The sequence below is a fragment of the Martes martes genome, assembly GCF_963455335.1.
Source record: "Martes martes genome assembly, chromosome: 13".
NCBI lineage: Eukaryota > Metazoa > Chordata > Mammalia > Carnivora > Mustelidae > Martes > Martes martes.
In genome coordinates, this window is record NC_137901.1 from 75,339,406 (window position 1) to 75,363,071 (window position 23,666).

At 44.7% G+C, this 23,666-nt stretch overlaps 1 protein-coding gene across 1 annotated transcript in view; it reads left to right on the forward strand.

Moving 5' to 3' along the window:
• Positions 1-242: 242 nt before the first annotated feature.
• SVOP (SV2 related protein) overlaps positions 243-23,666 on the forward strand; it is a gene marked incomplete at both ends in the record, with an annotated part of 71,875 nt that continues 48,451 nt past the window's right edge. The window contains 2 exons of the mRNA XM_080821237.1: positions 243-277; positions 22,501-22,661. Of these exons, the coding sequence (XP_080677363.1) occupies positions 243-277; positions 22,501-22,661 (196 nt within the window). The remainder of the gene's footprint in view (positions 278-22,500; positions 22,662-23,666) is intronic.

The following is a 23,666-nucleotide window of genomic DNA, read 5'->3' on the forward strand; positions in this document are numbered from 1 at the left end:
CGCCCCCTCTCCCCGCGCGGCTCGCTCTGCCCTCCGCCTCCTCCTCTCCGCCCACTCTCCTGGCGGCGGCGGCTTTGTCTCGTGGGCTGGTCCCTGGCGGCTCCCTCCCCCGAACAGCTGCCGCCGAGGGAGGAAGCGGCGCGGGAGCTATCCAGCACCCCGGTGCTGAAACCCCGACCGCCCGTCATCCACCAACACCATGTAAGGGCCATGAAAAGGGCTCGTCCTGGCTCAGCGCGGACATGGAGGAGGACTTATTCCAGCTAAGGCAGCTGCCGTGAGTATCATGGGGGCGAGGGAGAGGAAGGCAGGCTTTCCTTTAAAAAATGAAAACCTGCAGGGGGGCATCTCTGCATGGTTTCTTGAATGTACAAGGAACTGTTGGAGAGGAAAGAATTAGGCCCCGAGGAGACAAGCCATTTTCCTATTCCAGCAGTCCAGCCTCTGTATCTCTGACTCAGTTCTATTTTTCAGATCCGTCAGAATCTTATCGGGAGCTAGGGGTGTTATGTTTTGCCTTTTAATTGCTCTCAGTCCTAAAGGGATTTTTGAGGTCTGTGTTAAGAAAGCATTAGCTGCTGTTTTGAAATGTGGACTGAATTGATGAGTCCATGCAATGACATCGGTTTTTCCCAGCCTTTTCTCCTATGCCGTGAAATTCCCAATTTTTCTGCAAGGTCTTTTGGAAGGGAATGGTACTGCTGTTGCAAAGTGGTTTCTAAAAAGCTGGAATGCCTTCCTAGAGGGGAGGCTTGGACAAAGTCTTGTTTATGAAGTGTGTGAATGAGAGGGCTGAAACCTCTTGCCTTCTTCTGAATGAAAGGTTTTTGTAAGAGCTAGCTTGAGTGAGACTCTATCTATGGCTATCCTTGAGAACATCAGGAATACAAAGCTAGAGGATGGGAATTTTTAGGGGATATCAGATTTGCTCTGAGAATCTTGGAGAAATACAACCAAGCAATGGAAAGGACAGGGGCCTTGTGGAGGGGTTTACAGACTTCTCCTACTACAAGCCGGTGGTGATTTGTTAAGCAAATCCCAAGACTATGAGATGGGGCATTAATGCGGATTTTTGTTTTAATTTTCAGACGCACTAGCCATTTGGATGGTTAAAGTAGACACTGTTTGGAGTTGTTCTAAAAGATACATCATTGTTAGTGTGTGTATTTTTCTTGACTTAAATTTTTTCCCCCCTCTCTAAGCCACGGAGAAATTCTCCCAAGTGACTTTTAGTGTGATTGATACAGCTCTCTGAGGCTCTGAATACTGAAGGGTATTGTAAATGTTTACTTCTCAGTCGGTGTAAAAATTAATTTTCATTTTAAAATTTTAATTAAATTTTACTCTCAAGTTTTTATTAATTGATCCACAAATAGCATATCTTATGTAATCAGCATTATTTCACAAATGCCAAAAGATGCTCAGTTATAATATCCAGAGGCCGATGTATGAATACATAAAAATACACATATCTGAGTGTAAATCTCTCGAGGAAAACATACCACTTTCATTGAAAATAATATCATGTTAAAAAAAAACAGCCTATTATCTCAAAATAAAAAAATAATTCAGAAACGGAAATATGAAATCTCGTACTCAGAAGAAGAATACAGTACATATTGGAACTGCAGCTACTGAGGTGAATTTTCAAATAATGTCAGAGCATGTGAACTTTGCAGATTACTCAGAGCCCATGTATATTTAATCTATTCAGTTATAGACATGACACTATTGTGACAAGTCCTTCCTTAATTAAAAAGAAGGTAAAAATGATGAGGCTTTTATTAACTTAAATTTTAAAAATTCATTTAGTTTTTTTATACTAATGTATATAATATAATATACTAATATAATCTCTGCATAGAGTAAAAATAAAGTTCAAAAAGAAGTACAAGAATAAAAACTGGTCTTTCTCTTCCCAAACCACAGTTTAAGTTTCTTGATTATTCTCATTGATACTTTAACGCATAAATACATGTAATATCTATTAGTGAGGTAAAATTGTGTATTGGCTAAGAGCATTAGCTCTTGAGTAAGACAGACTTGAGTTTGGATCCTGGCTTTGCCACTTTCTGGTTATTTGACTTTGAGCAAGTGGTTTAACCTTTCTGAGATTGAGTTTCCCTCGCCATAAAATGGGGCTCACAATCGTCCTTGATTCACAGAGTTATTGTAATGACCAAGTGAGAAAATGTTGTGCTGAATGCCTGGTAAACATAAAGCATTCAACATATATTAACTAATATTATTATTATCTTTAAAAATCATTTATAAAAATCTTTAAAAATCTTTAGAAAAATAGATATAGACTCCCTATGTTGGAGTCTTTGAAACTGTAATCTGCAATTTGAATGAAGTCAAAATTAGCCCTGAAACGTGTTGATGTCTATTTATAAAAAGGGAGTGAAGTAAAAGGAACAGCCACGTGAATCTGAGTGGGTTACAAATCACGACTTAGATGTTTTTTTAAACCACACCCTCTGTATATTGTGCACAGACTGCAGGCAACAGATTTCCTGAGAGCAATATGGTTTTTTGAAAAAAAAAAAATCAGAATGCCTTGGAGAGGGTTGGCAAGAGTGGACTTTGGAACAGGCTCAGTCCTGTGGGAAGCCAAGTGTTAATAGATTATAAGCCGCTAAGTAGTTTACAGGTTTGGGGAGGGGAAAAGGAATTGAAGGTGCCTAAGAAAACAGTCCCTCCTTGCACTTGGAAGCTCCTTCACACAGCTCTAGGATGGTTCATTTTAAGCCCCAAACAACCTCTGTCTTTCACCTGTTGTCCATTCAGGCACGGTACCATGTACAGGAGACTCCGGAGGCTAAGATTTTGTACCTAGTTCTGCCTTTTGTGTGACCTTGTACAAGGGAGACTTTTCTGGGTCTTTCCTTTCTAGGATGATTTCTTTTTTTTTTTTTTAAGATTTTATTTATTTATTTGACAGATGGAGATCACAAGTAGGCAGAGAGGCAGGCAGAGAGAGAGGGAAGCAGGCTCCCTGCTGAGCAGAGAGCCCGATGTGGGCTCGATCCCAGAACCCTGATATAATGACCTGAGCTGAAGGTAGAGGCTTAACCCACTGAGCCACCCAGGTGCCCCTAGGATGATTTCTTGAAAGCAACTTTTGCAGACTGCATTGTTTAGTTGGTTGATTGATTCGTTCATTATATTCATTTGGGCACACGGTACAAGGGATTCTGCAATTGAATAATATAGACATGGTCCTTGCCCTCAAGGTAGTCACAGTCTGGAGCTGCAATGTCCAATATGGTCATCACTAGCCATATGTGGTTATTTAAACTTAAAATTTAAACTTAAATTATATAATTTGGATATGAAATCATTTCTATAGTATAATATACAACATAAAATGTAATTTATAAATAAAATATATGAAATTTTAAAAAATCATCTTTCTCAATTGCACTAACTACGTTTCAGGTGCTCAATAGCCACATGTGGTTACTGGCTACCATATTGGACCATGCAGGCCTAAAACATTTACTTAACTGCAGAAAATTCTATTGGACAGTGCTGAACTGGTGCTGGGAGAGGCAGACATCAAACACATATCATTGCCCAATAATTATGAGGATTGTTTTAAGGACTACAAAGGACAAGTGCAGGGTACGGTGAGACTAGTACTAGGTGGGGAAGGAGGGGAGGATCAGTGAAGGTTTCCTTGAGGAAGTGACATTGCTCTTGAGCCCCTAGAGATGGGTAGGAGTCATCCAAGGAAAGAGATGGGATGAGGAGTATTATGGACAAAGGGAACTGTGTAGATAAAAGCACTGAAGTAGGAAAAAAGTGTTGCGTCTCAAAATCAGGCCAGTGCGGGGAGCATACAAAACTAGGGATTAAGGGAGGCTGCAGAGGATGACCTAGACCAGGCCATACAAGACCCTGTAGTCTGTGACAATGAGTTGGAACTTTATCCTCTGTTGGCCCAATCTTTCTCTCTCCCTCCTTTCTTACAAACTTTGTCTTCAAGATTAAACTTAAGCCCATTGTCTCAGTGAATCTCCCACTGACTTCTCTTGGGCTTAATCAACAGCAGGGATAAAAGTGAGGGCTCTGAGGCAGGCAGACCTGGGTTCGAACATCTGGGTGGCTTTGGGCTAGTGACTTCACCTCCTGAAGGCTGGGTGTTCCTCCTTAAAGTCAAGATGATGGCAGTCTCTGCATGACAGGTCTGTTGTGAAGATCAAGATAGTCATCATTGGGAAGTTCTTAGCAGGTACCTCCACACTCGATTAGTTTCCCTTAACCTCCAACATTACCTAGAAGCCATGCCCTCCTTCTCCAAACACTAAGAAAATGTTCCCCAAAGGGGGAAATTCCTGGCCGAGGAGGAGAAGGGGGTTTCAGTATCACTCACTTCGCAGATGAAAAAGAAAAGAAAAGAAGAGTTATTTCAATAGCTTAGATCCAGATCCTCAAGGTCAACCCACCAGAACCTTTTAAAACTTCAAGCTCAAAGCTGCTCACACCCCATCATTTCCAACACATGCCAGCCAGCCTCACCTCTAGGGGATATGTGTTTTAGTGACTTAAGGGGAAAAATCAATCTGGAGTCCAAATAAAGACGCTCCCTTGCAAAGAAGCCATAGCTTAGGTGATTTTAGGTTTCAGGGAGGATCATCCAAGGGTCTGCTGGCCCAGAGAGTAGCTTTACCGCCCCAGTCAAACTCTTCTCTGGCTATCTAAAAGAATCATGCAGATCTGTATGCAAGTCACTGTGTGATCTTAGGCATTGTATTTACTTTCCTGAGACCTAAGGGGTGCCTGGGCCAACTTTAAAGGCATTTTTAACTTTATGATTCTGAGCTCTCTAGATGAGTGTACCTGGTACCATCCTGGTTCAGGGAAATTTTCCTGCTGTAATTATTAACTACATCTCTTTTACCTTGTAGTACTTGGTTTCTCAACTTTGACACTCTTCACATTGTAGACCAGATAATACTTAGCGGTGGGGGCTGTGCTGTGCTTTATGGGATGTCTAGCACCGTCCCTGGATGCTTTACCCACTACGTATCACAGCCGTCCCCCCCAGTTGTGACAATCAAAAATGTCTCCTGACATTGCCAATGTTCCCTAGGAGACAAAAATCACGCCCCATTGGGAACCACAACTCTAAAGTATTTTAGCAGAGGCAATGAATTATTCAGTCTCTCTATTTCTAGAGCATCCTTGGGTCTCTCTTTCAATCTCATTTCTCTGACCTTAGTCATGTCAGGACCCTAGTATGTGCTCTAACAGCAATTTGTGCACCTCCCTCCATCATCAGTATACCTTTGGTAAAAGATTGTAAGATCCACAAGGACAAGAGCTTGGTCTCAAACACAGAAGGTCCTCATGGCATGCTTATTGAATGAATAAGTTACAAAGACAAACTACCCAGAAAGTTGTCACACAGACCTCTGTCCCCCATACCTCTCTCCACTGAAGCCATGGCATAGAATAATCAAATGTAGAGGCCTCTCTACTCAAGCAGACCTGGATTCAAATCCTGCCTTTCCTGCTAAATTGGAAGGAAATCTTTTCTTCTCCAGGCCTCAGGTTCAAGTGTTTAGTGGAGCTAGCAGCACATGGTAAGGGCTTAATAAATGTTAACTATTATTTACTTGTGATTGTTACCTTTTGTCCAGAATATAAACTAGTGGTCCACTACCCAGGGAACAAGATCGATGCTATTCAGGTCGATGGAGGTGGCAGAAAAGTACAAACAAGTAAAACCCACAGAAAATTCAAATCCCCTTTAATGATGGCCTTCTAGACATTCAGGAATGGAAGGGACCTTAAAAGTCACTGTATCCAAACCCTCACACCTTATCTCCCCAAATCCAGAGCAGGAGGGCATCAAGGGGTGCCTATCAAACATCTGAGGCCACAATTAATAGCTTATTAAAATTCAGATCCCTGGGCTCTACTCTTCAGAGATGCACTAGCATTAGGTCAGGGCAATGACCCAGGAATTGGCATTTTAATCAGTTCCCTAGGGGTATTCTTGGCCTCAGAGAAGCATCAGCTAATTGGTTGAGACCACAGGCTGTGGGACTACTCAGGCCAGTGACTGTAGTACCCTATTTACTCTCTGGGGAACCCGGGCCAATTGGTGTAATATCTGAGCTTCTATTTACTTGTTTATAATTTGGGGATTTTAATAACATGTCTCTCTCAGGGTTGAAGAGATTATATAAGAGAGTAAGTAAATATAGCATGTAGGCATATCGAAGTGCTACATGTTAAATATCCTCACCCCCGGGTCCATTCAGATGGATACCCTCCTCCCCTAGACCATCTCTCAGGAAGGGGAGCTCACTGACTCTGAAAGCAGCCTTTTCTACCTCTGGACTTCTCCGCCCAAGAAGGCTCTCCAGACTGTGTTGAAATCTGCTCCCCTCTTCTCTATACCCAGAAGCTCAAGCTCTGGTCTCGGGGTCCAAGTTGAATAAGCACCATCCTTCACTTGCCCAGACCTCAAATACTTGAAGACAGAGGTCCAGCCCCCGAAAAGGCACTTCCCAAATCACACAGATCAGAGAGTGCCCACGTCTTGTCTTGAAGAAAACAAAAAGCAAGTCCTATTTTAAGGGACCTTGGCAATTTTCACTGCTTCGGGTCCACAGCCTCTAATCCCATTTGTCAATAGGCCTCAGATTCCAAAGAAGCCCCTGTGTGACACAGCTAAGCTCCTGGGACAAAACAGAGGGGTGCTGGTCATCAGCGTTGCCAACTGTGTTCCCCAGATAAGTGGGCACTTGTCATGCCCTGCAGAAGGGTCTCCCAGGAAAGGTGTCTTCTGCCACTGATGGGGGCCGGTGGGGAGGGAGGACAAATGACAAAAGCTTCAATTCCCTCCATCCTTCCCTCACTCTAATCCCTCTATCAAGCCACTGTCCCCTCTCACATCCCCCTCTCTCTTGCCATCCTTCTGTGTTAAGCATGCCTTTTATTTCTTATCCTCTAGTGTTTTGACATCTTGGGACTTGCTGACCCTGAAGGAATTGACCCTCCCCGAATTAACTGTAATGATTCACCTGCCAGTGTCCGTGCACAAAGTGACCAATCCAGAGCCACTCTCCACCTGTTCTCAACACCCCAGCGCCAAGTACCAGACAGCCCCTGTGTCCCAGAACCCACTGATATTATTCAAACTGGCCAGTTCCCCAGCCTGGTTACCCTGCGTCGCCTCTTCCTTCCTGTGGAAACCAGGATAAGGACTCTTACCCGCCTTTTCCCCTCCACTCCCTCTGCCTTTTTACCAACTCAGGTGCTTCCCCAAATGGTGCCTGAGTTGTGACATGCTCTTGCACTTGTGATCTAGGAGTATTACAGGGTATATTTTTTCCCCCTGGCAGTCATCTCCTGATCTGTTGGGCTCGCTATACCCAAATAATAATAAAACCTTCATTTTATTTTATTTAAAGATTTTATTTATCTATTTGACAGAGAAAGACACAGAGAGAGAGGGAGCACAAGCAGGGGGAGGAGGAGAGGGAGAAGCAGGCTTCCTGCTGAGCAGGAATCCTGAGGCAGGTCTCGATCCCAGGACTTTGGGATCATGACCCGAGCAGAAGGCAGACACTTAATGGCTCATCCAGGTGCCCCTAAAACCTGCATTTTAAAACACTCTCCACAACCTAGTCCCTCCTCTTGTGGACACATGTATCTGATGAGTGATCTTCTCAAACTCAACTCTGATCATCTTCCGTCCTCTCTTGCCTACTTGAAAACTTTCAGTGGTGTCTCCCCGGTCTCAAGAGAATATGGAAAATCCTCACTGTGGTGTCCAGAGCTCTGCGTGATCCGGCCCGTCTCTCCGACCTCCACACCTTGGTCCTGCCTCCGAGCCTTTGCACCAGCCATTTTCCCAGCCGTCTCCCCACCATCTGTGTACCACCCTCCTTGTCCTTGCCGTCTTTATCTCAGCCTCTGTAGGGAGGTCTACTCTGACTCCTCCTTCCTCCAATTGTCCTTTATCTTGGCACCCCTTTTTTTCCTTCTCAAGATCAAAGCGTGTGCAAATCTATTATAATTTCTTCATTTACCATCTCCCCAGCTAGAGCACCGGCCCCAAGAGGGCAGGGACCACATCTATTATTTTTGTCTCCTTTGGTATCTATCCCAGCAGTCAGCACATAGTCAGCACTCACTCGGTAAACATTGAAATACTGAACGATTATGCCAGGCTCTGGAGACAATCTGTCAATATCGACTCCTTTTGTCTCCATGGCAAACCTGTGAGGTGGGCATTATCATCTCCATCCAATCAGGGAGAAAATGAAGACTCAGAGAAGTAAAGTAACCCACCCAGGGTCACACAGCAATGGAGGGTCATGAGAAGGGATCCAAACCCCGATCAGTCCATTTGCCAAAGCTCATCCCTCTTCTCCCCTAGGGTAGACCACCTCCCTTCATGATAGGACACTAAGCACCACCCTGTGAAAATCAGTTAGGAGTAAGCTTCCTTTTCTGTCTGGTAGATTCATCAACTCAGAGGATCGAAGTCCAGAAGCTCAGATGAAAAGAGAAGATGCTTCCCTATCTAAAATACCCTAACCGAGACTCAGACCCTAATTTAAGGTACTGGAGAGAATTACATGATGGTACAAATAAGACCTTTAAGTTGACAGCCATCTCCTCAAGCTCTTCCCTTCTTTAAATAGCAAAATTATGTGAAATAAATGTTCTCTGCTATTTTGGTAAATTACATGCTGTATATACACAACAAATGCCAAGAAATTGTGAGCCAACTTGTTTCAGAGCCCTCATACACTTAACGGATGTCCCTTCGATTTTTATCTTTTGTATTTCATTCCCCATCCCCCGCCTTGGGAAACCTTGGCTCTGGTGGTTGATAGATACTTTCAGGAACCCGACCGAATCAAAATGTAGTCTGGCCAATTTCCGAGTATAAGTTAGTGTCAAAGGTCTCTTTGTACCTCTGTCTTTTTTTTTTTGACAGCGAGAGATCATAAGTAGGCAGAGAGGCAGGCAGAGAGAGGAGGAAGCAGGCCCCCCAGTGAGCAGAGAGCCCGATTCGGGGCCCGATCCCAGGACCCGGGGATCATGACCTGAGCCGAAGGCGGAGGTTTTAACCTACTGAGCCACCCAGGTGCCCCTGTACCTCTGTCTTAAAACAAGTTTTCCTAAATACAGGTGCCCTGGCTTCTAGTGATATACCAGAATAGGAATATGAACAAATCCTGGTTTACAACTGCAGGGAAGTAAGCTGCCTTCTCGGAGTCACATTGCACAAAAGTCCGTATACTCCCAGCTGAGGCAGAAAGGTGACTTGAGTTAGGCCAGGCCAAGGGAAGCTCAACGCCCACCGTCTTCCCTTTAACCTTCATAGCAGTCTTGCAATCCCACTGTCACTCCCATTCCACAGATGAAAGCATCCCCAGCATGCTTAGCAGATGCCACATGATCAACAAGAGCTCTGTAAATAGTTGTTATTGTTACTTATACGGGTTACTAAAGGAATAGATGCACAGGTTAAAAATCACAAACATCTCAGAAAGGTCCAAAATGAAAAGCAAAAAAAAAAAAAAAAAAAAAAATCCTTCCCATGCAAAAAGTCCCCATTCCCAATGCAGTCCTTCTCCTCCCCAGAAGCAACTAGTCTTTGGTTTCTTAGGGATCCTTCCAGAACGCCCAGGACTGTGGAAACATAAGTACTTGGCAGCCGCGCTTCTCAGACTTGAACGCGCACACAGATTGTCTAGGGACCGCGTTAAAATGCAGATGCTGTCTCCGAAGGTCTGGGTCAAGGCCTGGGATTCTGAATTTCTAACAGGCCTGTGGGGGATGCTGGGGCCCCTGATTCAAGACCACACTTAAATCTTAGTAACAAAGGACCTAGATCATGGGACCATATTCTAGCATACTTAATAATAAACCACAGGACACCTGGGTGGCTCAGTCGGTTAAGCGTCCGACTCTTGATTTCAGCTCTGGTCACCATCTCAGGCTCATGAGATCGATCCCCACATCAGGCTCTGTGCTGAGCGTGGAGCCTGCTTAAAGTTCTCTTCTCCTCCCTCGGCCCCTCCTCACGTCCCCACTTGCACTCTCTCTCTCTACAAAAATAAAATAAAAAGCCCAACAATCTTTTCCTGTTGGCTCTTACAGATCAGATTGTGGGTGTCTCTGTGTGTGTGTGTTTGTGCACGCGAGTGTGTGCCTGTGTCTGTGTTTATTGTGGTAAAATATACATAAGAGAAAATTTGCCATTTCGACAATTCTAAGCATAATTGTCGAAATGATAAATTTTCTCTAAGTACATTCACACTGTCCACATTCTTGTGCAACCAGCACCACAATCCTTCCCCGGAACTTTTCGTCTTCCCCAACTGAATCTCTGTCCCTATTAAACACTAACTCTCCCTGTCCCGAGCCCCTGACAATTTGCCCTTCTTCTTTCTATCCCTGTGAATCTGACTATTTTAGTCCCCCTCACATAGGTGGACTCACACAGTATTTGTCTTTTCAGCTCAGAAAAGACCTGCTTTCATTCTGCTTATTTCATTAAGCAGAATATCTTCAAACTTCATCACGTTGTGGCATGTGTGAGACTCTCCTCTTTTTTCGAGGCTGCTTAATATTCCATTGTATGTATCCACCGCACTTTATCCATTCATCCATCGATGGACACTTGGGCTGTTGTGATACCGTGATACGGATCAACAGACAAAAATTTTTTCCCCACATTTTCCTACGTGGATGTGTCATAATCTATATACTCATTCCTCTCCTGATGATTGTTTCTGGTTTTGCTGCAAACAGCACCAGAAGGGACTATAGCAAAATGGCTGGGCGTGGGGACTCAGTGGGCAGGTGGCTTTGCCAACGTCTGGGTTAGACACGTGCTGTGTGACCTTGGGCCACTCTGGGCGTGACTGTCCTCATCTGTAAAATGGGGTTAGCGACAGCGAAGATGATATAAGGTAATCAATGCAGAGCACAAACATGGCACTTGGCACACGGCCAGCTAACAATGCCTATCAGCCATTGTTCAAATAGTAAATCATTGCCTACTCATGTCTGTCCCTGCAATGAATTGCCAGCTGCACAATTCTGAGTGAGAGCACAGAGGACTTAAAATTTTAAAAGCTATCACAGAGTACCTTCTCCAAAGTCGAAGCGGTCACTATTCCGTCACGGGGAAGAGGTGTGGAGCTCCGATGGTCCTTGAGGAGGGGATGTGATGCAAACAGGATTCAGGGAAGACTATTAGGCTGCAGAGTCATTTCCTTCCGTGAGGTTCCCCTCAGAGTCGAGGGTGATCCATCGACCTTCCCTTCATCCCTGAAAGTGAGAGGATAACGCACAAAAATGTCCCTTTCCCTCCCTCCTCTGATACTTCTCTGTATTTCCATCTCCCACGAATACCTTGGGGGCTGTTTATGTTTCTGATTGGGGGGTTGGTTCTTGAGGATAGAGAGTCCCACTTATTTGCAATTCCTTCTCATTGAATACCACCCCTTACTCAGTGGGCAGCGGAGTGGACATGTCACCCCCCCACCCCCAGCTAGCCTTTCGTGACATTTGTTATTTGTAGCATTTCTCACAATGTGCAAGATAGCTATGTTACACACACACACACACACACACACGTGTGTGTGTGCACACCTTTTTAAATGTCTGCCCCCCGGGGCACCTGGGTGGCTCAGTGGGTTAAGCCTCTGTCTTCGGCTCGGGTCATGATCTCAGGGTCCTGGGATCGAGCCCCACATCAGGCTCTCTGCTCAGCAAGGAGCCTGCTTCCCCCTCTCTCTCTCTGCCTGCCTCTCTGCCTACTTGTGATCTCGCTCTCTCTGTCAAATAAATAAATAAATAAATAAATGTATGTCTCACCACCACCCCCCCCACTTCCCAGCAGACTATGAGCACCACGGGAAGGAGCCTAAGTCTGCTTGGCTCACCTTGGAAATCCCAGCAGTACCTTGGACTTGCTATGCTGAGGCAGGAGCTCAATATGTATTTGTTGAATAAATGAACCAGAGCGTTCCAGTAACATCGGTAGCAGTATTAAGGATGGAGAATTTTTTTTTTTGGATGGTGAAATACACCTAACATAAATTTATCATCCTAATCATTTGCAATACTGCAATTCTGTTGCACGAAATACATTCACAGTTGTGAACCAGCACCACCGTCCTTCTCCAGGACCGTTTCATCTTCTCACACTGAAGCCCTGGCCCCATTAAACCCTAATCCCCTGTTCCTCCTTCCCCAGCCCCTGGCCACTGCTGTTCTATTTTGTGTCTGTGAAATTGACAACTCCGAGCATCACAAACGCGGAATCATACAGTATTTGTCATTCTGTGACTGGCGTATTTCACTTAGCATGACGTTTTCAGAGTTCGTCCCTGTTGTAGCTCACATCAGTACTTCCTTCCTGTCTAAGACTGAAGAGTATCCCCTCGTGTGGATGGACCACATTTTGATTATCTTTCTATTCAGCTACTGATAACCCCCTGGATTGCTCCCATCTTTGGGGCTATCATGAGTAACGCTGCAGTGAACAGGGGCATACATTCACAAGGGTGTGTGACCATCACCTCTCTCTGGTTCCAGAGAATTTTCATCACTCCTAAAGGAAACCCTGCACCATTAGGGAGACACTTTCCATCCCCACCTCCCCCAGGTCCTGGCAACCACAACTCTGCTTCCTGTCTCGTCTCTGTGCATTTGCCTGTTCTGGAAACTTCACCTAAATGGAATCCTACAACATGCAACCTTTTGTGTCTGGCTTCTTTCACTCAATATCAAGGCCCCTCTGTGTTGTAGCAGGTGTCAGCGGCTAGAGGACTCCTATACAGTGGTGTGCTCCAGACCATTCATACCAGCTCTAAGAGCAGATTGATTGATTGTTAAATGTTTGGAATTTTTGGAGCCCGTTATTTAACCATTGGCAGGTTGAAATTGGTCACATATACACTCTGGATATTGTCCTATGTTACACACCTTCATGGTTTGGGGGTGTTCACTGAGATTTCATTTATAGGCATACCACTGGCTTGAGAACACGCCCATGATCTCCATCAGCAGGCCCCCTAAAGCTGCCTCGGATAAATACATACTTAGAATAAAACCGTGTTCTTGTTGGCAAGTGCTGCTTAAGTGAAGCCGGAGACCTCAGCTTCTAACCAGATTTCGTCTGTCTCCTGGCCTTTGCTCCCAGGTGACACCTGCCGCCAGGGTCTCAGGGAGACCCACCTCCAGATGGCCGGGACATTTGTCTGGGTCTCTATCACAGGGGTTCTGGGCCTGTCAAATGAGGCAGATGAGCTGCTGGCACCCACCTCTGCCAACAGAGTGGGGGCTCCGTTGCTCAGCACGACAGCTTCATGATTGGCATGGGGCAGGACGACAGCAGAATGTTTCGTCTGATGCCCTAAATCAGTCCTCCCCAGATGAGCAAGAGTAGCACCACCTGGGAATGTGTCAGAAATGCAAAATCTCAGTTCCCGGCTAGGACCTTCTGAATCAGACCTTCTGGGAGTGGGGCCCAGACACCGGTGCTGTGACCAGCCCTGTGGGGGTTCTAAGGCTGCATCCAGATCAAAACCCCCGCACCAGTGTGATGACCTGCAGAGCTGTCAGCCAGGCTGGGATGAAGCTTTGCCTTTTGATTCATGCTCCACAACACACCATTTCCCACTGTCTGGCAAAGTCTCCTACCTCAGCCAGCTCAGTTCAGGCCTCACATTCATTCCCCAGACACAGGTGAATTCTGGGGAGAGAAAGTGATGCCCAGTGATTAGGACCAGGGCTCTAATAGGAAAGCTAACCAGGTTGGTCCTCAGTCCCTTCAAGCTGTGTGACCTTGGATGAGTGCCTTAACCTCTCTGAGAACTTGTTTCCTCACCTATAAAATGAGGACAAATAACAGTATCTAGTTCATAGGTGACTTGTCCGGGTAACAGGAGAGAACGTGAAAGGCTTATAGCATAGCTCTGTGCATATAACAAGTGCCCAATAAAAATTGATGTATGGCTTGAGAGCTATTATCTAAGGACTTTGAGGAAGGTGAATTCAATGTTTGTACGGTGCTTAAGATTTGTCTGCTTAATCACTCTGGAGGGGCTGGTTTGTAGCAGATGCCATTGGTGTCTGTCCCAGACCCCCTTTACTGGGCTGGTGCATCTCCCAGGTGCCTCCAGGGTTGGCTGCTAATAGCTCACAGCTGCCATTGGCTTTAGAAAATTGTCCTTAGCCCTGGGGACAACCTGGGAGGTTATGCCCTCCACCCCTGGGCGGACATACCAAGGCCTGACCCTTGGGAGCCCAGACCCCAGACCTCTGGGTAGGACCATCTCAGTGGCGTAATTCACATTCCAGAGCTCCACATCGGATCAGATTCCCCCAGAAACCACCTCCCTATTTAGCTTGTCCCCCCCACCTGGTCCAGCCACCTTTACTTCCCAAGGGAAGTACTTTCTTAATGAATCATTGCACAAGAATCCCCAACCCATTTTTGCCAAAAGGGAAGACTTTATCCTAAAATTCATTTGGAATCTCAAGGGACCCAGAATAGCCAAAGCAATCTTGAGAAAGAAGAACAAAACTAGAGGCCACACACTTTGTGACTTCAAACCTGATTACAACTGACTACAGTGGCCACAAGAAAGACAGAGACCAATGGAGAGAATGGAGAGCTCAGAAATAAATCCTCACATATGCTGCCAAGTGATTTTTGACAAGCGCGCCAAGACCATTTGATGGGGATGAAGGACAGTCTTTTCAACAACTGGTGCTGGGAAATCTGGAATATCCACCTGCAAAATAATGAAGTTGGACCCTCACCTTATACCATATACAAAAGTCAACTCAAAATAGAAAGACCTAACCCTATGAAAAGCTCTTAGAAGAAAATACAAGGAAAAAGACTCGTGGTATTGGAGTTGTCTGGACTACATCACAATCAAAAACTTGTGTGCATCAAAGGACACAGCCAACAGGGTTAAAAGGCCACTGGCAGAATGGGAGAAAATATTTGCAAATCAATTCTCAGATAAGGGATTAATATCCAGAATAAACCAACAATGGAAACCCCCAAACATCCTGATTTAAAAATGGATATAAGACTTGAACAGACATTTAGTTCAAAGAAGATATACAAATGGCCAGTAAACACATGAGAAGATGCTCAGTTTTAGGGAAATTCAAATCAATACCACAATGAGATCCTTTTCCACACCCATTAGAGTGGATTTCATCCAAAAAAATGAAACATAGTAATATTGGCAAGGATGGAGAAGCATTGGGACCTTCCTTCACTGGTGAGGGGAATGTAAACTGGTGCAGCTGCCTAGGAAAAGAATATGCAGGCTCCTCAAAAAATTAAACACAGAATTATCACATGATCCAACAATTCCAACTCTGGGTACAGAACCAGAAGAAGTGAAAGCAGGGACTCACTAGATACTCGCACACCCACGCTCATAACATTATTCACAACACCCAAAGGCAGAAACATCCCGGGTGTCCACCAATACATAAATAATTTAAAAATTATGGCATATCCATACAATAGAATATTGTTTAATCTTGAAAAGGGAAGGGCATTCTGACGCTTGCTACAACATGAATGAGCCTTGGGGACATTATTCTAAGTGAAAGAAACCAGGCTCAAAAGCACCAGTACTGTATGATTCCACTTACGTTGAGGCACCTAGAATAGGCAAATTCATAAACAGAAAGTCGAATGGTGGTTAGCAGGGGCTGGAGGGAGAGGGGAATGGGGAGTTAGTGCTGGGTAGGTAGGGTTTCAGCTAGGGACAATGCCTTAAATATCTCAAAATAAAATATTTTTTTCTTTTTTTTCCATTTTTGCCATTTTTAAAAATTAACATATAATGTAGTATTTGTTTCAGGGGTACAGGTTTGTGAATCATCAGTCTTACACAATATGCAGCACTCACCATAGCACATACCCTCCCCAAAGTCCATAACCCAGCCACCCCATCCTTCCCACCTCCCTCCCCTCCAGAAACTCTCAGTTTGCTTCCTGAGATTAAGAGTCTGTTATGGTTTGTCTCCCTCTCTGGTTTCATCTCGTTTCATTTTCCCCTCCCTTCCCCTATGATCCTCTGTCTTGTTTCTCAAATTCCTCAAATCGGTGAGATCATATGATAAATGTCTTTCTCTGATTGACAAAATAAGATATTCTTATGGAATAAAAATTAGAGTAGGTAGGGAGTAACAGAAGGGTTTGGAGGGGGAGTATCCTGACTTTGGCTGGGAATATAATGGTTTGATCTAACAGGCATCAGGTGGAACCCTGGTTCCATGTCTCTTGAGCTGCATCACTGGGGTTGAGTCATGAGACATCTAGGGCCTCAGTTTTCTTGTCTGGAAAGGGGTGGTCATAATCCCAACCTGAGCAGATCAAGTGCATGGAAAACAGCAGCTAGCACAGAGTTGGAACATGAGCTCGATGCTGCTGGACCGTGTTGCTGATGCTCAAGGGGTTGGAGTGTTAGCTCCAGGCTTCAGTGGGACCCCACCACCTACAAACTCCAGGCTCTGTGCTCCGCGCTACGGTTCTAGCCCAAGGTGAGCTTGATGGCTCCAGTTTTCCAGGCTCAGGCTTGTTAGTGAGTGGGAGTACAGGTATTTACAAAATTGCTGTGATTTCTTCTGTTTTTCTCCTCTCCAAGTCCACCAGCAGGCTATGTTTCCCATGCTTCTGCAATTTGGTTTACCCTTTCTATGTCAGAACCCCAGTTATTCTTTGGTGAAATACATGGAAGAATGCAAGTTAACTAATAATAATAATAGTAATAATAATAATAATGGATAAAAAAGATGTGGTCCATATATATAATGGAATATTACTCAGCCATCAGAAAGGATGAATACCCAACTTTTGCATCAACATGGGTGGGACTGAAGGAGATTATGCTGAGTGAAATAAGTCAAGCAGAGAAAGTCAATTACCATACGGTTTCACTTACTTGAGGAATTAAGGAATAACATGGAGGACATTAGGAGAAGGAAAGGAAAAGTGAAGGGGGTGGGGGGAGTCGGACGGGGAGAAAAACCATAGGAGGCTCGTTTCTCGGACTCCGAGAAACAAACTGAGGATTTTAGAGGGGATGGGGGTGGTGGGATGGGTGAGCCTGGTGATGGATATTAAGGAGGGCACATATTGCATGGAGCACTGGGTGTTATACGTAAACAATGAATCTTGGAACACTACATCAGAAACTAATGACGTATTGTATGGTGACTAACATAACACAATTTAAAAAATAAATTAATTTTAAAAATAAAAAATAATAGGGGCACCTGAGTGGCTCAGTGGGTTAAAGCCTCTGCCTTCGGCTCAGGTCATGGTCTCAGGGTCCTGGGATCGAGCCCTGCATCGGGCTCTCTGCTCAGCAGGGGGCCTGCTTCCTCCTCTCTCTCTGCCTGCCTCTCTGCCTGCTTGTGATCTCTGTGTGTCAAATAAATAAATAAAATCTTAAAAAAATAAATAAAATAAATAAAAAATAAAAAATAATAATAGCACTATGTTTTACTTAGATATTTCTCCTCTTTTGCCTTGTTTTTTTATTAACATATAACATATAACGTATTATTTGCTTCAGGGCTACAGGTCTGTGAATCATCAGTCTTACACAATTCACAGCACTCACCATAGCACATACCCTCCCCAATGTGCATCATCCAACCACTCTATCCCTCACCCACCTCCTCCCAGCAACCCTCAGTTTGTTTCCTGAGATTAAGAGTCTCTTGTGGTTTGTCTCCCTCCCCGGTCCCATCTTGTTTCATTTTTTTCCCTCCCCTTCCCCCAACTATTGCCCGCCCTGCCTCTCAAATCCCTCATTATTGGAGATACCATATGACAGTTGTCTTTCTCTGACTGACTTTTTTCACTTAGCATAATACCCTTTAGTTCCACCCACATCATTGCAAATGGCAAGATTTCGGGGTTTTGATGGCTGCATAGTATCCCATTGTATATATACACCACATCTTCTTTACCCATTCATCTGTTGATGGACATCTAAGTTCTTTCCATAGTTTGGCTATTGTGGACATTGCTACTATAAACACTCGGGTCCACGTGCCCTTCGGATCAGTACATTTGTATCTTCAGGGTAAATGCCCAGTAGTGTGATTGCTGGGTCATAGGGTAGCTCTATTTTCAACTTTTTGAGGACCCTCCATACTGTTATCGAGAATGACTGCGCCAGCTTGCATTCCCACCAACAGTATAGGAGGGTTCCCCTTTTTCTACACCCTCGCCAACATCTGTCATTTCCTGACTTGTTAATTCTAGCCATTCTGACTGGCGTGAGGTGGTATCTCACTGTGGTTTTGGTCTGTATATCCCTGATGCTGAGTGATGTGGAGCACTTTTTCATGTGTCTGTTGGCCATTTGGATGTCTTCTTTGCAGAAATGTCTGTTCATGTCTTCTGCCCATTTCTTGATTGGATTATTTGTTCTTTGGGTGTTGAGTTTGATAAGTTCTTTATAGATTTTGGATACTATGTCATTTGCAAATATCTTCTCCCATTCTGTCGGTTGTCTTTGGTTTTGTTGACTGTTTCCTTTGCTGTGCAAAAGCTTTTGATCTTGATGAAGTCCCAACAGTTCATTTTTGCCTTTTTTTGCTGTCTTCTGCTCCTCTCTCTCTTCTTCTGGGATCCCAATTATTCTAATATTGTTTCATCTTATGGTATCACTTATCTCTCAAATTCTCCCTTCGTGGTCTAGTATTTGTTTGTCTCTCTGTTGCTCAGCTTCTTTATTCTCTGTCATTTGGTCTTCTATATCACTAATTCTTTCTTCTGCCTCATTTATCCTAGCAGCAGGAGCCTCCATTTTTTATTGCACCTTATTAATAGCTTTTTAAATTTCAACTTGGTTAGATTTTAGTTCTTTTATTTCTCCAGAAAGGGATTTTATTTCTCCAGAAAGGGATTCTCTAATATCTTCCATGCTTTTTTTGTGCCTAGCTAGCACCTTGATAATTGTCATTCTGAACTCTGGTTCTGACATATTACCAATGTCCGTATTGATTAGGTCCCTAGCCATTGGTACTACCTCTTGTTCTTTTTTTTTTTTTTGAGGTGAGTTTTTCTGCCTTGTCATTTTATCCAGCTAAGAATAGATGAATGAGAGAACAAAATACTAAGAGGGTAGCAATGACCCCAGAAAAATACACACTAACCAAATCAGAAGAGCTCTGAAACCAGGGGGAGAAGAAAAGAGAAGGAAAGAAAGAAAGAAACACATATATACGTATGTGTGTATATTAGACTGGTGAATAGAACAGAGCTACACACTTGATTCTGGGTGTATTCTGGTCTGTTAGAAGAAACTGCCTCCTAAAATTTTAAAGAAAGAAAAACTTATATATATATACAAAAATAAGGGTAAACACGATGAAGGGATGGAATATGACTGTAAAGATGAAGATTTAAGAAGATTCTAAAAAAATTGATTAGATAAGAAGTTGGTTGAAAAAAGAAAAAAAGAGGAAAGAATATGATCAGGCTGAAGACTAGAACACAGCCATGCACTAGAGTTAGGGTATATTTTGAAATGTTAGAAGAAACTGTATCCCAAAATTTTAAAGAAAGAAAAACCTACATGTATACAAAAAACAAGGTTAAATATAATGAAGAGATAGAATATAACTATAACAATGAGAATTTTAAAAGATTTTTTAAAAAGGTATTGATAAGATAAAATACTTTAAAAAGGTTAAAATAGGAAAGAGGAAAAATTTTAAAAATAGAATAAGATAAAAAAATTTTTAAAAATTTTTAAAGATTTTTTTGTTTATTTGACAGACAGAAATCACAAGCAGGCAGAGAGAGAGGAGGGGATGCAAGCTCCCTGCTGACCAGAGAGCTCGATGTGGGGCTCTATCCCAGGACCCTGGGATCATGACCTGAGCTGAAGGCAGAGGTTTTAACCCACTGAGCCCATCCAAGTGCCCCAAGAAAAAAATAAAATTAAAAAAACTTAATTTTGAAAGACTAAATGATCATGGGAGGAAAAGCCAAGAATTCTATATGTTGCTTTCCCCTAACTCTGGAGTTCCACTGTTCTCCTTGATCCGTGAACTTGGTCTTGGCTGGCTGTTCTTGCTGATCTTCTTGGGGAGGAGTCTGTTGCAGGAATCCTCAAATGTCTTTGCCCGCCGTCGGAATTGTATCGCCCCTGCCAAGGGCCAGGCTAAGCAATGTGGGCGTGTTCACTCTCTCAGGAGCTTTTGTTCCCTGAATGCTCTTCCAACCGCTTTGGAGGATGGGAATGAAGATGGCGGCCTCCCAATCTCCAGCCCGGAGTAGTGGAGAGCTCAGGGTGCCACTCCTCAGTGCACCCTCAGAGAAAAGCCATCAATCCTTCCCATCTCCCTGGTTTCCAGCCGCACTTCCAGCTCACCTGGCCTGTGACTGAACTTTTCTATCACCCATGGCCCCGTTTAGAGTCTCCAAACCCAGCAGATTCCTGCCACGCGCTCCCACACCACTCCTCCCCAAGAAGGAAGGTGAGTCTCCCCAGATCTGCCTTTTGTGGGGTCACTGCTCAAAGAGCAGCCACCTGACTGTGCCTTGGGTCATGGTTTAAGGTAACCCCAATCTAGAGCCCCTCCTCGGCTCCGTCTCTGCAGCCAGCTACTCTGCTCGGATACCTGGGGGCTCTGCCACACTCAGGCACCCCTGGTCTTTCTGTGACCCCACAAATCCTGATACCACATTGTCCCCGCAAGGGCTCCACCCCCCACCCCCCCACCCCCCTCTTAGCCTCTGGAGCGATGTTCCTCAGGGGAGCAGACTTCTAGAAGTTCCGGTTTTGTGGTCAGCTGCTCCGCTGCTTGCCGGGAGCCGGCCCCTTCCCCTGCTGTCTATCTTCCCATGTATCGCCTCACTTCTCCACACATCCTACCTTCCAGAAAGCGGTTGCTTTTCTGCTCCTAGAATTGCTGCTCTTCTTCTCTTTGAGCTCCTGTTGAGTTTATAGGTGCTCAGAATGGTTCGATAACTGTCTAGCTGAACTCCTGGGACCCAACAATACCCAGGTCACCTACTGTTCCGCCATCTTGCCCCTCCCATCCTCTCACCTTGTTAAAACATTGCCCAAATTTGCCTCCTAGCCATTCATGCCTGTGACCTCCCAGATTTCTTTTCTCAAGCCTTGATAGGAATGGGCATTACTCATTTAATATCACTCTCTGGAAGTGCTTAGTGGCTCAGTCAGTTAAGTGTCTGCCTTTGGCCCAGGTTGTGATCTCAGGGTCCTAGGATCAGGCCCGGCATGGGACTCCCAGCTCAGTGGGGAACCTGTTTCTCCCTCTCCTTCTGTGTGTGTGTGCTCTCTTGCTCTCTCTCTAGCAGTTGTTCTCTCTCAAGTAAATAAATAAAACATGTATTTTTTTAAAATATCACTCTCTTCTGTGATGGGAGGAACAGGTCTTTCCTGTCTCTGCTTTAACCCCAAAACCCAGCACAGGGCTGGCAGGCAGCAGGAGTTCTGTGTTTGGGAGTGAGGGAGTTGGAAGGACACAGGTACTTTCACTGTTGAGCCCTAGATGAAGAGATTGCTGCTCAAAAAAACCAAGGCTTGTCCAGAGTAACAAGAAATAGCATAATTTGAAGAAATGTATTGCACAGTGGAGTCCATGGGTCTCAAACTCAAAAGCCTACAAGGTCAGACATATGGGTAGGTGCCAAATAAGAGGAACATGGAACACACATCAGGCTAAGTGGCAAGAGACCCTCAGGGCTAGAGGTAATTTGGAGAGGAAGAGACTGATCAACCATGGTATATCCTGTCTATAGGGAGGACAGATCTAGCCACATGGCTCCCTTATAGGAATGTGCGCCCCAGATGACCAGATGCTCTACTCTTTCTTTGTAAGTAATCTCTCCACACAATGTGGGGCTTGAACCCACAACCTCGAGATTAAGAGTCACACGCTCTACCAACTGAGCCAGCCTAGTGTCCCAGATACTCTACTTTTTAAAGAGACATGAGGAATCTGGCTTTTTACATTAGTTTTCCCAATTTAAAAATGTGGGCATCCACTTTAAGTTAAAAAAAAAAACCGTGTGGGCAATTTTTTGTGGGCATAATGTAACCCATAGGTGACCAAGTTTTTACCTTTGTTCCACACAGAGAGACAAATCTAAATTCTGAAAATGTGATTCCAAATAGTATTTACATCTAGAACAATGATGTCCTCTTTCATATTGCCTAACATGTAAGTAGGGTCCCCCTGGAGTTGTGCAGTGCCCAACCTATGCAAATGTATGTGACAGCACTGATATGTAACTCTTGAAGCTGTCACACCCCTCACCAGTCCAACTCAATAGAAATGCCAACATCTCTTGCCCCACATCCATTCTATTCTCTGGACCATGAAGAAAAGCCTTTCACCTGTCTTGGGCCCAAGAGCTATGCAGCAGGGCCATCGAAGGGAAGTTCTAGCTATCATGACCAGATTTGCTCTGTCCTCTAGGGTGGTGAAATTCCGTCGCACGGGCGAGAGTGCAAGGTCAGAGGATGACGCGGCTTCAGGAGAGCATGAGGTCCAGATTGAAGGGGTCCGCGCGGGCCTAGAAGCTGTCGAGCTGGACGATGGGGCAGCTGTGCCCAAGGAGTTTGCCAATCCCACCGACGGTGAGAGGGCTCTGCAATTGGGACATCAGCCTGGACCACTGTCAGGGGCTCTAAGGTGCCAGGGTTACCTCCCCAGATTGTGCTCTCAAAGGCATCTAGTGAAGGGGCAGGTAGGAGGGCCCAGAGGGCCCAGAGGTGATGCTGGAAGTGTGGGCGGGCTCTACATGGCTTCCTCCAGCAAATAAGGTTACATCACAATCCCCGCGAGTCAGCTTCATTGCATAACACACAGCTGAGGACCACAGCAACAATGATGGTGATGGTGGTGATGATAATGGTGGTGATGGTGATGATGATGATAATGTTGGTGATGATGGTGATGGTGGTGATGGTGATGGTGGTGATGATGATGGTAATGATGGTGGTAGTGGTGGTGTGATGACAGTGATGATGATGATAATGTTGATGGTGATGGTGCTGATGGTGGTGGTAGTGGTGGTGGTGATGATGGTGATGATGATGAGGATGGTGGTGATGGTGATGATGATGGTGGTGATGGTGATGGTGGTGCTGATGGTGATGATGGTGGTAATGATGGTGGTAGTGGTGGTGTGATGACAGTGATGATAATGATAATGTTGGTGGTGATGGTGCTGATGGTGGTGCTGGTGGTAGTGGTGGTGGTGATGACAGTGATGTTGATGAGAATGGTGGTGATGGTGATGATGGTGGTGGTGGTGGTGGTGATGACAGTGATGATGATGATAATGTTGATGATGATGTCGCTGGTGGTGGTGGTGGTGGTGGTGATGATGATGAGGAGGAGGATAGTGAGGATGATGATGGTAGTGGTGATGATGCTGATGATGGTAAGGCTGATGACGACTCGTGGTGGTGATGATAGTGTAATGGTAATGGTGGTGATGACAGTGATGATAACCATGGTGACAGGAACAGCTTACATTGGCTGAGGATTTACTCTGGGCCAGGCACTGTGTGAAGCACTTTACACACAGGACCCGTTTAATCTTCACACCGGTTCCAGTTGGAATTAGTACGCTCATC